The sequence below is a fragment of the Lontra canadensis genome, unplaced genomic scaffold (genome assembly GCF_010015895.1).
Source record: "Lontra canadensis isolate GAN:19392208 unplaced genomic scaffold, GSC_riverotter_1.0 scaffold94, whole genome shotgun sequence".
NCBI classification, from domain to species: domain Eukaryota; kingdom Metazoa; phylum Chordata; class Mammalia; order Carnivora; family Mustelidae; genus Lontra; species Lontra canadensis.
The window spans coordinates 7804604-7821694 of NW_022631088.1; the positions used below are offsets into that span (position 1 = coordinate 7804604).

General features: G+C 51.3%; 1 protein-coding gene across 3 annotated transcripts; it reads left to right on the plus strand.

Moving 5' to 3' along the window:
• Positions 1–45: 45 nt before the first annotated feature.
• On the plus strand, positions 46–14646 carry HYKK (hydroxylysine kinase). Of its 3 annotated transcripts, none has more exons than XM_032836879.1 (5): positions 46–63; positions 1846–2214; positions 2702–2841; positions 7007–7190; positions 13939–14070. In XM_032836879.1, coding segments are annotated over exons 2-5 (672 nt in total). In that variant the 5' UTR covers positions 46–63; positions 1846–1868; the 3' UTR covers positions 13941–14070. The 3 variants fall into 3 exon arrangements, with proteins under 3 accessions (XP_032692770.1, XP_032692768.1, XP_032692769.1); XM_032836877.1 differs by having other exon boundaries at positions 48–63; positions 13959–14646; XM_032836878.1 differs by lacking the exons at positions 46–63; positions 13939–14070 and adding an exon at positions 14091–14646.
• Positions 14647–17091: the final 2445 nt, after the last annotated feature.

Consider the following 17091-nt stretch of genomic DNA (forward strand, 5'->3'; position numbering starts at 1 on the left):
GCCATCAGAATCATGCCCTGAAACACAGCCCACCCGCAGATGTTACTCGTTACCTACAGCTTAGTATGAAGGGGGCGTTGGAAGAAAGCTATTTTGGAAAAAGAGGGAAGTGAGGGTGCATGGAACTCAAACATTTGGTTCCTGAAGACTGTTCAGAAGCCCTTCCCTGTGGTATCTGTGTCACGTAGATGCTTTTGAGGGATGCCAAGTGTGTGCAGTTTTTTTTAAAAGGTATTATTTATTTATTAGACAGAGAGAGATCACAAGTAGGCATAGAGACAGGCAGAGAGAGAGGAGGAAGCAGGATCCCTGTGGAGCAGAGAGCCCGATGCGGGGCTTGATCCCTGGACCCTGAGATCGCGACCTGAGCTGAAGGCAGAGGCCTTAACCCACTGAGCCACCCAGGCGCCCCATAGTGTTTTTTTTTAAGTAAGCTCCATGCCCAATGTGGAGCTCAACATGGGGCTCCAGCTCACGACTGTGAGATCAAGATGTAAGCTGAGATCAAGAGTCAGACATGTAACTGACGGAGCCACTCAGGCACCCCTAGATTTTATTTTTAAGTAATCACTCTACCCAGCATGGGGATCAAACTTATAACCCTGAGATCAGGAGTCACATGCTGTACGCCCTGAGCCAGCTGGGCAGCCTTGTGGAACTGCCCATCATGTTTACTTCCAGCCCTTATTCTGCTTGGCTGTAGAAAAGTGATTCTTTGCAACGTAAAGGTCAACTGAGTTCAGTGTTAATTCATACACTTCAGGGGTGTGCTTAGTTCAGGGCTCTTTGGTGTTCTCAGTTTAGTACTTACTGCCTTGTGACTTGATGTTCTGAGCAGCTTCTGAGTGTCGGACTGGGAGGGTGTTTGTGACCGTGAGCTGACGTGCCTCGTGTCCCGGAGTGCCCTGGGGCATCTGCTTGTGTCCTCCAGGGCTCACACCGTGCCTCGCACACCAGCCCATGCTTCTGGATTGAAAGTGTGTATGGTGAGCTGGACGGTGAGGTTATGATTCAGCGGAACTGGTGGGCAGCAGAGTAAGATCCCTGGATCTGAACTTATGTTTTAGCCCCAAGCTGTCCCCTCTGTCAAAGGGACAATACCATAGGTCCGGGGTCTCCACATTGGGCATGGAGCTTACTTAAAAAAAAACACTATGGGGTGCCTGGGTGGCTCAGTGGGTTAAGGCCTCTGCCTTCAGCTCAGGTCGCGATCTCAGGGTCCAGGGATCAAGCCCCGCATCGGGCTCTCTGCTCCACAGGGATCCTGCTTCCTCCTCTCTCTCTGCCTGTCTCTATGCCTACTGTCTCAGCAAAGTGCTCCTCCTGTCGCGACCTCAGTCTCCCCGGGAAGACAGCTGCTGGGGGGAGTGGGCCAGGAATGGGACTAGGGCGTGCCAGGGGCTTTCCTACCTCCTGTTTGTGAGGTGAGTTTGAAAGTAATCTATGATGCAAGAATATTTATTCACCTGCCCAAACACCTCTTTCTTTATCCCATTTACGAATTTAATTTTTCAGCTTTATGAGTGAAAATTAATGAAATGTATAGAATCAGGAGCAAGCAGCATCATGATGGGTCTGTCTTAAGAAAAATCACTTAAGGCGTGCCTGGGTGGCTCAGTGGGTTAAAGCCTCTGCCTTCGGCTCAGGTCATGATCCCAGTGTCCTGGGATCGAGCCCCACATCGGGCTCTCTGCTCTGCGGGGAGCCTGCTTCCTCCTCTCTCTCTCTCTGCCTGCCTCTCTGCCTACTTGTGATCTCTGTCTGTCAAATAAATAAATAAAATCTTTAGAAAAAAAAAAGAAAAATCATTTAAGTAAATGTGTTCATTGTGTGTCCTCTTCCTAGTTGGTTTGTTTTCCCGAGACGTAATGTCACACGGAGACGATCAGCAATCCCAGGCTCTTGCCAAGCCTACTTTCAGTGACGTACAAGCCTCTGCATTAGTGCAATCGGTATTTGGGTTAAAAGTTTCCAAGATCCGGCCACTTCCCAGCTATGATGACCAAAACTTTCATGTGTGCATTTCGAGTGCCAAAGACACCGCAGATGAGCCAACGGAGTACGTCCTTAAGATAAGCAACACCGAGTCGAGCAGGAGCCCAGAGCTGATTGAAGTGCAGAGCCACGTCAGCATGTTCCTGAGAGCTGCCGGCTTCCCCACGGCCTCTGTGCATCCGACTGCAGGAGGCCACCTCAGCTCTCTCGTGTCCGTAGGTAAGAGCCCGCCAGCTCGCCGTCACCGCGTCCACGTACGTTACCGCATTTGAGCTACAAGTAGAAACACTGGGAACGGGCTGATGGCTCCCACTGTAGGCGTGGGGGACGTGCGGCCTCCCCAGAGTGGAGATGGGGGAGCTCTGATTCACAGGATCTGCTGTAACTCTTCCCCTCAGAAAGGACTTGACGGGGGCACCTGGGGGCTCAAGTCGTGATCCCAGGGTCTTGATCTCGGGGTCACGGATGACCTGGGGCACCCCGCTTCCCAGTCTTGCGCGTCCTCTGAATCCGGGGCCACCGAGCCGTCGTGTGTGCGTGGCTGGCTCTGGAACCCTCGGGTCTGTCCGTCCGTCCTTTGGACCCCGTGAAGCCCGTGTGTTGCTCTTGTCCTGTGACGTCTGTGGTTCTCCTGGTCGTAATGACCGAGCAGGACAGCCCCGGCCATCTCCCTGAGACGTGACGGCATGTGCTTGCGTCCATGCAGATGGCGGCTCTGGAGTCGCAGGCTACCTGCTGAGGCTGCTGTCCTACCTCCCGGGGACGCCTGTGGCCGAGATCCCCAGCAGCCCCCAGCTGCTGTACGAGGTCGGGAGGCTCGCCGGCAGACTGGATGAGACCCTGCAGGTAGGACGTGGGGCTTTGCTCTCTTCTGGGACCTGTGTATTTGTTGAGTTGTGGTCTGTTTCAGTTAACAAACCCGGGGCCGGACTCCCCTTCTCCTCCCGGTGCCTCCTGTGGGCTGTTAGGAAGGGACTAGGGCCGCTGCTATGGGCATTTCTTGACTGCGAGGCCTCTTTCCGCCCAGCCCTGCGCCTCGCGGGAGTGTGGGCAGGATTGCCTGCGTTTCCAGGCGGTCCCTACGCTCTTGGTGCTGCTCCCGGAAGACCGTCTGCATTTGCAGAGTGAGCCCCACACTGTCCGGCCAGCGAGCGAGCCACGGCGGGAGCCGGAGGCCTGGGTGGACGTGTGTCCACGTGGTGGTGGAGACGGTACTGCGGACGACGAGTGTGCCCTGCAGCCGCCCACAGCATGTGTGTACGTGCCCCTTGGCCGTGCCCAGCTCCGGGAGAAGAGGACGGGCTCCCCGTCCCAGAGGAATGTGCTGGGGCGGGGCGACACGCACGCTAAGAGGTGGTCTGCGCCATGTGGTCTGCATGAGGAAAACACCTCCAGGACCCCGCTGCGTCCTGCTCATGCCACAGGCCACGCGCCTCTGTGGCCGCGCCACCCCCGCTGCTGCCGTGACTGTTCTCGCTCACCACAGTCGCCTCCCTGTGGTCAGGCTCCTTCCCCAATTTACTCTTTGTGCCGATTCAGAGTTACTTTCTACAGTTACAAATCCAACCACAGACCCTGTCAGTGGCTTCTCGCTACTTCGACGTGGAGGCCAAGGTCCCCGTGTGAGGCCCCGCGTGCCCTGTCCTGCCTGAGTCCCCACAGGGCCTCCGTCCGTCCGTCCTTCCTTCTCCCCATCACTCTTGTGGATCCCCGACGGGCCACTCTGTCTCACATGTCTTCGCGTGTGTCTTCGCACGTGCCACTTTCTGAGCTACCGGCCCCTTTCCCCGTGCAGCCAGACTCCCACGCAGCCTTCAGCACGTGGCTTGGGCGTCGCCCTCTGGGAAATGCCCCCTGGACCCCTCCCTTCCGTGCTGCGCATAAACGATCCCTCCCTCCTCTTGCGACTTCTGAACTCGGACCTCCTGTTGCTGGCCTCGCCGAGCAGCGTCCCGGCTACCTATGCCACGTAACAGACCATCCCCAAACTGAGCCTTCAGACGTGGATTTATTTCTCGTGTCTCTGTGGGTCGTGGTGTGGATGGGGCCACGCGTGCAGCCGCACTCGGTGGGGTGCTCGGCCGGGGGCGCTGTGGTTCTCCCCCACGGGGGCTCTCGTCCCCCAGGATGGCCCCGCATCCTCACCATGAGGCAGCTGGTTGCCGAGAGAACAAGACGGGGACAAAAGTGGAGACAGACGCTGGTCAGATTATGAGATACATTGTCGTATACGACATGAAAGGGTTTAGGGAACTTGGAGGGTTTTTATTTTTATTTCCCGGGTGGTTTTTAGTTTAAATTAATTTAATTAAGGCATGGCGTATTATTGGCTTCAGAAGTAGAGGTCAGGGATTCATCAGTCGCATGTGACAGCCGTGCTCGTCACCTCACGTGCCCTTGCCTGGAGGGTCTTCAAACGGGCACAGATCGCGACGCTGCGGCACTCCGTGGACCAGTGCGGCGGACAGGCTGGCAGAGAGCCGGCGTGGGCAGAGCGCGTCTAGGAAGCGAAGGAATCATCAGAGAGAAGCTGACTGAGGGCCGGAACCCATGAAAGCTTCAAGATACATGTTGGAGACGGAGCCAGCAGGATTTGGTGATTGATTTAATGTTCCGGGATGGGACACGGAGGGGCTGAGGAAGACGTGGGCTCTAACATGTGTGCTGGGACCCGGCGCCGTGCACAGGATGGCAGTCACCCCCGATGTCGGTCACAGGGGAGCCCCGTGCCGCGGGGGAAGCTCGCCAGCCTCCGTGGACCTCACACCGTGCCCCCTCGTGGCGCCCGGGGTCAGCCCGTCCACGGTGTCCTTCCCTGTGGCTGCTGCTTTAGAAGAGTCACCAGAGCCTTAGCGGGAGCTCAGTGAGAGAAGGGCCGGGGCACCCCAGCTGGGAGACGGAGGAGGTTCCTATGCCCCCTGTCCCAGAGCCCCTGGGGCCGAGCAGGAGACTTCCTGTGTGCCTTCTGTCCCCGTGTGCCACGCAGGCGCATCTGGTAGGCCGAGGAGGTGAGGTCTTGCTGGTTTTCTCCTCTGACAGTCTGTGTCCCTCCTCTGGGATGTTTGCATTTAACCTAGTCATGCCGTGGCCCCCGACCTCTGGCTCAGATACCCAGGAGCCGGAGCTGTGACACTCACGTTCGGCAAACCTGTACCGGGTGCCCGTTAGGTGTGACGTCTTTATTCATTTTATTCTTTCCGGTCTTCATTCGTCAAACAACCGCGTGGCTGGTGTTGACACTCAGGTTTTACTGCAAAGGAAACATCTGCAATATTAAGCAGAAGAGCCTGTTGAGACCCTGCCGTGTCGGACCTTGGGGCCGGGTCCTGTCCCGTACCTCCTGCTGGAGCCCGGGCCCTCTCCCATGGGGTGTGTGGCTGGCAGTGCCCTGTTTTAGGAGCCGGCCCAGAGCCCTCCCCGGGTGGACCATGGCTCCGTCTATTGTGCTCTTTACAACGGAAAGGAAGAAGAATGCCCGGTAAACTTTCCAGTGGTTCCGAACAGGGTCAGCGTTCTTTCTCTCCCGTACCTTGTCCATTCGTACCTGCAGTCCTGTCCCCCAGGGACACAGCTTCTAGCAGCGTTGTCATGCCGAACATTCCTGTGACCTGGGGTGGCCCTTGGCATGTCATGCTATCAGGAGGGTCAGACCGTGTCCCGTGAGGATGACTGGGCACTGGCAAGCTTGACTCTGTCAGGAGGACACTCTGGGGGACAGGACCGCCATCTGGGACTGTGTGGTGGCCGGTCAGGTGGGAGGCGGCCCCGACGTCATCACTGGAACCAGGGCCTGGGACACGGTACAGAGACAGCTCGGCTCAGCGACAGGAAGACCGCAGAGCCGGTCAGGCATGAAAAGTCGCCCCCATGAGAGGTGCTCTGACCGAGGCTACTTAGCAAGTCCGTGGTGGTGACAGTGGAGCCTGGGGGGTCCAAACTCCAGGCCTCGAGAGTGGATGGCAAAATCCACTAAGAGGAATGTTTTTAAAGAAGTAGAATAAAATCCAAAACCCAGCATACGTCCCACGGGCTGGTCCACATGCTGCCGACAGAGGCTTGTCTCCTGGTCTGTCCTGCGACACGGCTGTCTCGCTTGAGAAGTCTCGCCCCACGGACGGAAGGGCCCTCAGTGCCCCTCAGCCCGCGAGTAGTGACTTCCCTCGTTATCCTGGACTCAGTTTCCCCTTCTGTGTCGTGATGGGCAGAGCTGTTTCAAACTCCATATAGAGTGGCCCAAGGCTAAAGGCCTTGGCAATTCTAGAATTTTCTATCCCGGGAACATTCATTTATTCGGCAACTGTCGCTGGAGCAGCGTGTTCTGTGAGCCGGGCACCGTGGTAGGTGCGGGAATGTGGAGCAAGCCGACGGAGCAACCCAGGGCGTGGCCCGCGCAGGAGCTCCTGTTCCTGTGAGGCTGGAGAGTAAGGCCAGAGGGTGAGCTCCGGAGAGCGGTAGCCGTGCGTGCTGCGGGCTCACGGGGAAGAGATCAGCGCGGGGAGGGGCAGGAAGGGCCGGAGGGGGCTGATGTTTCGGGTGCGGTGGCCGGGGGCCTCCCACAGAAGGAGCTGGTGGACGTTCACGGCCTGGCTGTGTGTCCAGGGGAGCCGCGAATGCAGAGGCCATGGGGTGGAGGTGTGCGGGCGCGGTCCTGCCCCCCGGGAGGCCGCTGTGGCTGCAGGAGAGTCTGCGAACATAGTAGAAGGTGAGGTCAGACAGGTCACGGGGGGGCTGGCCGTCGGGGTCAGCAGACTTCTTTCTCCCTGCCTCCAGCTCCCGCTGGGGGCTCCAGGAAGTCCCCCTCAGCTACGAGCGAGATGGGGACGTGCCCTCAGAACGACGACTCCTGGTCAGGTGTGCCCGTGTGGGGGGGGTTAACGGAGCGTGTCGGTGAGCGCGGGGGCGCCGCGGGCCCCTCGGACCGAGCCTGAGAGGGCGGTCTCTCGCCCACCCAGCTGTCCCTCGTGGCCGCTCTACCTGTCCAGACTCTCAGGGCTCCTTGTCTTCGGTTTAGAAATTCCATCACCCAAAGTTAAGTCATCTTCGTCGGGAGAACTTCATTTGGAATCTGAAAAACGTCCCTCTTCTGGAGAAGTACCTGGATGCCTTGGGCCAGAGCCAAAACCGGGAGATTGTCATACAGGTCATCCAGCTGTTCAAGGACGAAATCCTGACCAAACTACGTCACTTCCGAGAGTGTGAGTACCCCCGATAGGGGAAGTATTTTCCTTGCTGTTTACACTGGCACATTTAGAGCATCAGAAGAGCGTGGACATACGACTCGGTTTCACCAAGTCTCAAAATGGGGCCGAGCTTGCTCCTCGTGCTTTAAAGAATGGTACTTCTACTTCCCTTAAAATTGCCACATTTGAGATCCTCTCCAGACCTGACGTGATCGCACCTTCCCCTCCCTACTGAATTCGCACTCACTACATACGTGTTCATAAATGAGGTGCCATGACGTTCTGCATGTTTTCCACTGTTAGATGGGATCAGATGGTCTTACTGTTCTGCAACCTACTTTTCTCGGTCCAGATTAATCATTTCATATGGGTTCTAGCTCATTTCGCCCATTGTTGCACTAAGTAGTATCCCATACTACTCAGGTATGCGCCACCATTTATTTCAATGTACTGTGCTATTTTCAGTCTCTTCTCTTGTCGATAGAATTTTAGGTTGTTTTTTCTTTGTTGTTGTTGTTCTGTTGTGGGGTTCCGGTGAGCACACTAGTGTGTACCTCCTTATGGATGTGGGCGACAGTTTCTCCAGGTGGAAGCAGCCTTTGACGGGGCACGAAGCACAGGTCAGAGGACCAGGCAGGAAGGGCGCTTACAGCAAGCCTGATGAAGGCAGTAGCCTCCCTCCTGCCTCTGCTTTCAGTAGGGCCCAGCTCTGGCTGCCGTCACAAAGTATGGAGATGAGGTGGGGGGCTTCCCATGGTTCTGGAGGCTGGAAATGCGAGGTCCAGATGCCAGCGTGTTCTGTTTCTTTCCCAGGCCCCAGCCACCTTCTCTCCGCATCCACACGTGGTGGACAGAGAGCGCTGCGCTCTCCCGTCGGTGTCTCTTCTTAGAAGGGCACTAATCCCACCACGAGGGCCCCACCCTCATGGTGCATCTAAACCCCATTACCGCCCAAAGACCCCCAGCTCCAAACACCACCACGCTGGTCGGCGGGCTTCAACATGTCGGCCGTGGGGAGCCATCACAACTCCATCTGTAGTGTTTACTTCGTGTAAACGTAATGCAAGGCGGTAGCATAAAAATAGAGTTGACTTCCCCCATCAGATCTGCACCCCCTGCTCATCTTCACCTCATGAAAATGGTATCTGCCATTCACCTCGCTGATCTCACCGAAAACCTGGGAGTTGGCAGCCTTGACTGTTCTCTGTCACATGCTTCACACGCGCTCGAATTCTCCTGGTTCCAGTTTCACTTTCCCGCCTTTACTGCTCCGCCGGTCCTCGCTACCCTCACTTCTCGTCTGCATTACGGGGTGCGCGGCCCCGCATGTGCTGAGGTAGGACTGCTGGGCCATAGGACAGGTCTACGTGCCGCGTGACAAGACGCTGGCACACGGCTTTCCGGAGAGCCTGCGTGCCTGTGCACTGCTGTCAGCAGAGGCTGCGCATGTCCGCTGCTCCCCACCTGTGGTGTCCTCACAGTCTGACCCCCTCCAGTCCCGTAGGAAACAGCGATTCCTTCGGTTTTGCTCTGCCGCTCCCCATGTATTGGCCGTTTGGATAAACTCTTTCGTGAAGTACCTCGTCAAGTCTTTGGTCAGTCTTCCAGCTGGGATTTCCTTCTCAGTGATTTTAGAGGTTCCAGATAGTTCCTGGACACAGCTCCTTCGCTGGTTATATGTGTTGCAAATATTTTGTTCCATTCTGCCTTTTCACTCTTTTTATGATGTGTTTTGATCAACGGTCCTGAATTTCTTGGTTTCAAGTGTATCTGTCTTCTGCTCCTTGGTTAGTGTTTTGTGCCTTGGGTCGACATTTTCCCCTACCTTGTGGTCCCGAAGATATTCTCCTGCATTATCTTACTAAAGCGTTACAGTTTTTCCCTTTCATTACACGTCTATAAACTGTCTGAAATTTACGTATGGTGTAAATTTTTCTTGTGGTTGGTAACTTTTTCACCAGCATTTATTAAAAACCCATCTTTTCTCGCTTGGCTTTGCAGTACCATCTCCACTATAAACCAAATGCCTGGGGCTCTCAGTGTTGTCCCCCTGTTACCCTTGCCCATCTCTGCTCCTGCACCACACTGTGTGTCAGCTTGGCAAGGTTATGCTGCAGCGACAAGTGGCCCGTAAGGTACTGTGCACTGCGGTAGCAGAGCTACTTCTGACTCCAGCGGCCTGTCCCGCGTGGACTGTCTTGGATTCTGCTCTGTGGACTCTCACGCTGGGACCGAGATGCGTGGGACGGATCTCGTGTAGCCGGGGAAGGGGAAGCTGGACACGGTACGCGTCCTTGCATCTCTGCCCTGAAGTGATGTCACTTCTGTTCAGTTCGAAGGGCCAGAAAGCCCCCTGGCCATACACAACTTCTTGAGGAGCAGAGAAGTACAGCCCAGCATGTTCCTGGAGGGAATGTAGCTGGACTATTTGTGGGCGTTTCTAAAGATTACCACACTATCTTAATTTTTTTAATTTTTAAGGTCTTGTAGCAGGTAGAACATGGCCTCCCACCTTCTTGTTCTCTTGTAAGAGGGTCTTGACTATTTTGGGTTCTTTTTACTTTAAGTATGTATCAATTTTGGAGTCAGTGTGTCATATTTTTACAAATTTTTGTTAAGATTTTGGTTAGGTTTGGATGGAATCTCTATATAAATTTGGAGGAAAGAGGTAGGATAGCTTATTTACACTTATGTTACACTTAGAAGATGGAGGAATCTAATCATGGACATTGGCCCGTCTCTGCACTCACAGAGATCTGTAGAAGATGGTTCTTAGTTACCCTTCTGGTGTGGATTTCTCCTGTAGCTGCACTGTGGGCGGGGAGCACGGGTCCCGTCGGCGCTGCCCAGGAGAGCTTCTTCACTGGTGGAAGTGCTCTGTGTCTGTGTGGTCCGTTGCAGTAGCTTCTAGCCACCATGGAGCACCTGCAGTGGGACTCGTGCCACTAAGGAACCAGAGCCTCATTTTATTTAATCTGAATGATTGTGAATGACATCACATGGCCGACGACTACCATATGGGACAGAGCAGCTTTACGTGACTTCAGGACTCCCAAATTTGTTAAGATTTATTCGATGAAGCAGCATTTGGTAAATTTAAAAAATGGTCCATGTGTGCTGAAAAAGAAAGTGTGTTCTGTGGTTGTTGGGTACAGTTATGTATATGTTAGTCGGTCAAGCTCGTCGCCCTGTTGTCTAAATTCTCTACTGATATTTTTGTCTGTGTGTTCTAACAATTATTAACAAGTGTATTTTAAGTCTCTTGCTGTGATTGTGGATTTCCTGTACTTTTTGTGTATCTCTGTCAAAATGTGCTTTGTATATTTTCAGGCAACGTGCACATAAAATTAGGATTCTTACCTTACTAGCGAACTGAAGCTTTCGTCCATACAGTTTCTCTCTTTACTATTTGTTTCCTTTGCCTCAGTGTCCACTCCCTGGGATACCGTACAGTTGTGCAATCCTGTCCTGTACTCTCGCCTCTGTCTGTCTGTTCCAGTTCTTTCTTTTCTTCTACTCCTCTTCTTTTGATGTCATCGTTTTTGAGGTCATTCTTTTCGTGACTGTATTTCTTTCTGTCCAGAAATTTGGGAGCTGTATGCTGTCATATGTGACCCCGACTTATCAAAGTGTAATGTGATCCCAGACAACATAGGGACCTAAAGATACCTTGAGTGCATTTATGTCTGCCCTGGCTTATAAGCCACTGATTTGGTAAATGTGGTGAACTTCAGATCCCTACTTGGGGCCTCCAGAAGACAACGCTACTGTTGTTTCATAGTCAGGTTTGTTTACATTTACTTGTGTGTTGGTTTCCTCTCCTCCAGCCTCAAGCTTCCTGCCTGGCCTCATTTTGTTCCCGCCTAGAACATATTCCCTAGCATGTTCTCCAGTCCGGTTCTCTAACGGTGAACTCTCTGATGTCATCTGTCTGAAAATGCTTTTGTTTTCTCTTCATCCTTGAAGGATATTTTCACAGCCTATAGGACTCTAGGTTTTGGGCTTTTGGGATTTTAGGTTCCACTCTCTCCTAGCTTCTCCATTCCTGCTGAGAGGTCAGCTGTCGGTCTGCAGCCTTTGAAGACCACCTGCCTTTTTCCCTTTGGGGTTCTTGTAGGATGTTCTCTTTTTCTTAAATGATTTTTTTTCTTAATATGCTTGGGTTTCTCAAACCTGTATGTGGATATTGTCTTTCATCAGTTGTGGGAGCTTCTTGCCCAGCCCCATTTTCTTTCCTCCTTTTGGGCTCCCATTAAGTTCATGTTCAGTCTTCTCACTGAGTATCCTCTGTGTCCCTTCTCGTGTGTGTGTGTGTGTGTGTGTGTGTGTGTGTGTGTGTTTTGTATTTTTCTGTGCCATGCTGCATTTTAGATATTTCTCTACCATGTCCTCTAGTTTATTGATTCTTTCTTAAGTTATGTCTTGTCTGTTATAGCCACCCACTGCATTCTTCTCTCATTATGTTTTCCAGTTTTAGAAGTTCTTTTTTTTTTAAGATTTTTATTCTTTATTTGACAGACAGAGATCACAAATAGGCAGAGAGAGAGGGGTGGGGGGAAGCAGGCTCCATGCTGAGCAGAGAGCCCAATGTGGGGCTTGATCCCAGGACCCCGAGATCATGACCTGAGCTGAAGGCAGAGGCTTTAACCCACTGAGCCACTCAGGCACCCCTAGAAGTTCTTTTTTAATTAAAAATTGTTTTACATTATTTTTTGTTCCCATATAGTTACCATACAGTGTCACATTAGTTCAGCTGTACAATACAGTGATCCACCATTTCCACATATGACTCAGCGCTCATCACCGTAAGTGCACTCGTCAGCCCCTGTCACCTGCCTCCTAGAAGTTCTTCTGGTTATTTTTCTAGAGTCACTACCTTGTGTCCAGAGAACATACTATATATCAGCACGCAAGGAAATCAGGCACCATGAGCAATAGCCAAAAGAAGCTCATTTGAGGGGCCTCCAGCCGGCTGAGTCCATAGAACACGCGACTCTTGATCTCAGGGTGGTGAGTTCAAGCCCCATGTTGGGTGTAGAGAGGACTTAAAAAACAAAAAATCTTAAAAAAAGAAACTAACTCAAAACTAAACCGAAGACTGTGGTACCAGAATGACTGCTCTGTTCTCCTGCCTCTCTGGACCCGGCCATGTGAGTAGTGGGGTGCGAGCAGACTTGTCATCCTTTCGTGAGTTCGTCATGTCATGTCAGGGCCTTTCACGTCCTGTGGTGAGCCTTCTCCTGCACCCAGCAGGCAGCACGTCCACTTCCTGTCCCCCTAAGGGGTAAAGCACATTGCCGACCTGGAACACCGTCCACGGACCTGAGGCTGCGTTCCTGCTCACTGCATTTCTGTTCTGTGTTTTAGAATATAAGTTGATCTTGTTCCTGAGGTTGGCTCTATCTTTATTTTCTTTTCTTATTTTCGTCATTACTATGTATATTACACACAGGAGGCTTATCAGAGAACGAACTCACTCTGCCATCCTGATCAGAATGCCTTCTCTTTCTTTAATTCTCAAATTCAACAACTTTTGTCATTTTCTCCCCAGGCATTGAATAGCTCTATCATTTTTTGATAGGCCAGTGGACAAGGGATAGAAGCAATAAAATGCTTGCGTAAGTACAGATTGCATGCTCGAAGTAACATAACTCAGTGGTTCTAAAATCCCATTTGATTGCATAAGATGCACCGTTCCTTCACCTCTGAGGAGGAAGAAACCTTGCCAATGAGAGTGTGACACAGCATCCGTTGTATCATGCGTCCCAGTTTCACAGATGTGTAGTTTAGAATCTGTGGTTTCCAAAAATGTTCATTGTTTCTGCATGTCACCCACTGGGCCAAATTACTTAAGCATGAGTTATGTGATCCCAAGTCACCTAGAAGAAATCAGCATCGTACTCAGGAGTGGATGTTACTTTCTATCACACACTTACCGGAAAGTACGTGACTCACTGCTTCATGCTCCTGGACGTCCCTGTGTCTCCCTAATCCTTAGCCAGGGTTTTAAATCAGAATTTCTCAGACTGTTCCTGAGAAAAAACAAGTGTGGTTTTTCCCCAGCGCCTGTTGCGTGGTCCTGCTGTTCATGACTGGATCACATCCTGCACCACACACGACCTACCGTGGGAGTCCGGTAACACCAAGCTGGTCTGTACTCTTAATGACATGCACGATCACACTCTTAGATGACAAATTGCTGTAAACACTCTCAGTCTTTTCTAAACATGCTCAATGTCTGTTTTTATCTCATACATGCTAGTAAGAGTTTGTGGACCATCAGTGACCACAGACCCCCACTTCGAGTGGTACTGACTTGAGATCAGTGTCTAATCTAGTAATCAAAGGACTGGGAGAACTCACAATTATTTGTCATCAGACTTCTTTTTTTTAGAAATCCTAGGTTAAAATAAAGACACATCTGGCCCATTCTAGGACTCTTGGCTTTTTCTTATTTTTTTTTCCTTTTAAAAAAATTTATTTTTTATTTTAAGCCCTCTCTACATCCAACACGGGGCTTGAATTCACAACCCCAAGATCAAGAGTTGTACACTCCACTGACGAGTCAGCCAGTCTCCGTTAGGACCCTTTGTTTCGTGCGATAATGTGAAAATACGTATATTCCTTTTGAACACTCTCCATTCATTCTGCCAGCAGTCAGAACCACGTGTTTGCAGCGGCCAGCCCGCATCCTCTAGCCTCGTACTGATAGAAGCAAAGCAAATACAACCACTAAAATTAACTGCCTTTTTTTCCCTTTCAGAGAAAATTCTTTTATTTCAGGCAAAATAGGGTTTGACTCTACCTCTGGACTGCTCATCACAGCTGAGTGGCGGTGCCCCAGGAACAGGAAACGGGCAGAGAAGGAGCTGGGGAATTTCATGTTTGCCCGTGGCTTGATTTTTCTCCTTGTAGGTGTCAATCATGGAGATCTTAATGACCATAATATTTTAGTGGAGCCCAGCAAGTCAGCCTTTGGCGATGCCGTGTACCACGTGTCTGGCATTCTGGACTTTGGTGACATGAGCTACGGCTACTACGTGTTCGAAGTGGCCATCACCATCATGTACATGATGATTGAGAGCAAGAGTCCGCTGCACGTGGGAGGTCACGTCCTTGCAGGCTTTGAGAGCGTCATCCCGCTGACGCCCGTGGAGAGGAGTGCCTTGTTTCTGCTCGTGTGTGGGCGCTTTTGCCAGTCCCTGGTCATCGCAGCACACTCTTGCCAGCTACACCCAGAGAACAAGGACTATCTCATGATTACTGCGAAAACCGGCTGGAAGCGCTTGCAAGAGATGCTTGACATGGGCCAGAAGGCTGTGGAGGAAATCTGGTTTGAAACTGCCAGGTCCTATGACTCGGGGGTCTCCATGTGACTCAGGGAACCTTCACGTGAGCTCTGATCGTGGAAAACCCAAGGGGACCAAATCAAATTCCATGAAAGTTTTTCCTGCTCGGTGAGAAATGAGCTCACGGAATAGACCAATGCCTATGGAACCACGAAGGCCTTCCAGCAATCTCAGGACCGCTACTTACATGTATGTAAGTGCCCACAGCAGGTGCGTCCCTCTGGGGTCCAGCTTGCCTTGTGGGTAGAACATGCAGAAGGGTGGTTTTGAGTCAGATCATCTCTCAAGGACTATCCAGCCCTGAGCTCAGTGACTGTGCTAAACTTTAAAAGGAACACACGTGTATGGATAGATTCATGTATTTTAAATAATTGGGTGTAACACAGGGACCGGGTTAACATAGCTCCAATTCCGTGAAGCCTCTTCCCATCCCCCCGCTTCGCTGAAACCCCGCTGTGCTCTGTCTTTGTTGTGGCACATCACTTGGTATCGTGGATTATGGCCGTCACGTGGGAGTTCTTGGAGGGCAGAGACTATGTTGAACTATTTTTTGTCTCTTGTCCCTTTTTTAATACAGCGCTTTCCTCGTGGTTTCAAAAGGTATTTGCAAAATGAGCGTATGCTACGAGAAACGTGTGAGAAGGCACAGACGAAGAGGCAGGCAGTATTCGTAAGAAGAAGGGTTCACGTGCTTGAGAGGACAGCAGTTGAACCTGGGCCTGGACGGTACTGGACCTGCCCGGAAGCCAAGGGAGACCTCCGGGCAAGGCTGCCGACTCCTGAGTGAGGGGCCCGAACATCCCTTCGTTTTCAGCTTGAGACTAAGAGGGTCTCTCAGCAGATACTGCAAAATTGCTCTCCTTTGTGGTCCTTTTCATATGAACACGTGATGTCTGCGAACCACAGCTCCCTGCACACTGACATGCGTGATACCACGGTCTCCTTCGCCGATTTCTCTGCATGTCTCCCTTCGTCGTGCAATTCAGTAAATGGCTTTACTTATTCTTGTGGGTTTGTCTGTTCTCCAGGAGATCGCAAGTCTGCAGGCCTGGCCATTCAGGCTCGTCTCTTTCCGTGTATGTGAACAGACATCGCTTCTCCGTCTGTGGGGTGGACTCATGAGACGAAATTCAGTTGTGGTTGGTAGGGTTTATGATGAATAACAAAGACACTCCTCTTACTCTACCATTCAGGGGATTACAAGGGTTTTAGAGCAGAAGGAAACCCAAACCTGTATTTATTGTATCACAGTATTTTACATGGATTGTCTCATTTAATCTCCACAAAAAACCCATGAGGGAAGTAGTGCTGTGATTAATCCCCATTTTCTTACAGAAGAATTTGCTTACAGAGCCAGGGTCCCAGTCCTCCCTTCTCTCACCCACCATGCATGCACGTGTGAGCACATCTGTATTAGAATCAAACGAGATCACTCACGTGAAAGCACTTATGCTTCTGAAATTTAAGGCATTGTATATATTTTTTACAAAGATTTCATCATCATTTTTTAAAAATAACCTCTACCCCCAACGTGAGGCTTGAACTCTCAACCCCAATATCAAAGCGACTGAGCCAGCCAGGCGCCATTTTTTTTTAAATCTAGCTTGACCATTCTGGAAATTGGGGACCAGAAAAAGGAACGGAATCGTGGATTTCACTCCCAGACCATTGTTCATTCTCTTGAACCATGAAACTCTATGGATCTCCTTCTTAATTGCTCCTGCAAACATGGGTTCTCCTTCACCGAGTTCCTAATGCAGATGTTGCTAGCCACGATCTTGATGTTTAAGTACATACGGGCTTGCGTCGATAGTGTACTACTCGGTGTTTGTCCTTGCTTATCTCCAGTCAGTTCCGTGTAGTTTTAAACTCTGGTGGCATAGGGCCGCCTGGCCAGCTCAGTTCGTGGAGCCTGTGACTCTTGATCTTGGGGTCATGAGTTTGAGCCCCACATTGGATGTAGAGATTTAAAAAAAGGAAAAAATAGGTAAACTTAAAAAAACCCCATGTCTTTGATGGCATACATCGAATAGTATTCATTTTCTGTTGTTAGCTCCGTACCGGGCCCCTGGCACACCCTTAATAAACTGCTCGGACGAATGCATTTCCACAAGAGCCGATCTCTGGTCCTTTCATCCAGGGAGGGGAAAACCCAGTTCTAGATTTGGGGATCAATGCCGTATGCACAGCAAAGACTCTGCTCTTGCTTTTTCTGTCCAGGCTCTTATCCCCTCCAGGCTACAGAAGCACCTTACCTTCTGGTATTCTTATCCTTAATCTCTCCAACCTACCTCCATCCTTTTAGAGACAGATTAAAAACTCCAGCTGCATATTGCCGTGTGACAATTTAACCAAAAATTTAGTGGCTTAAGTCTCAGTCATTAGCATCTCATGGATTCTGCAGATAGAAACTCAGGCACCAGGGCAGCTGGTCTCTGCTCCCCAAATGCTTGGGCCTCTGTTGGGAGGTGATCTGGGGATTGGGGGAAATTCAGTGACTGAGGATATCAGCAGCAAACTTCACTCACGTATCTGGCAGGGGATGCTGGGACCTCGTCTAGGCCGGT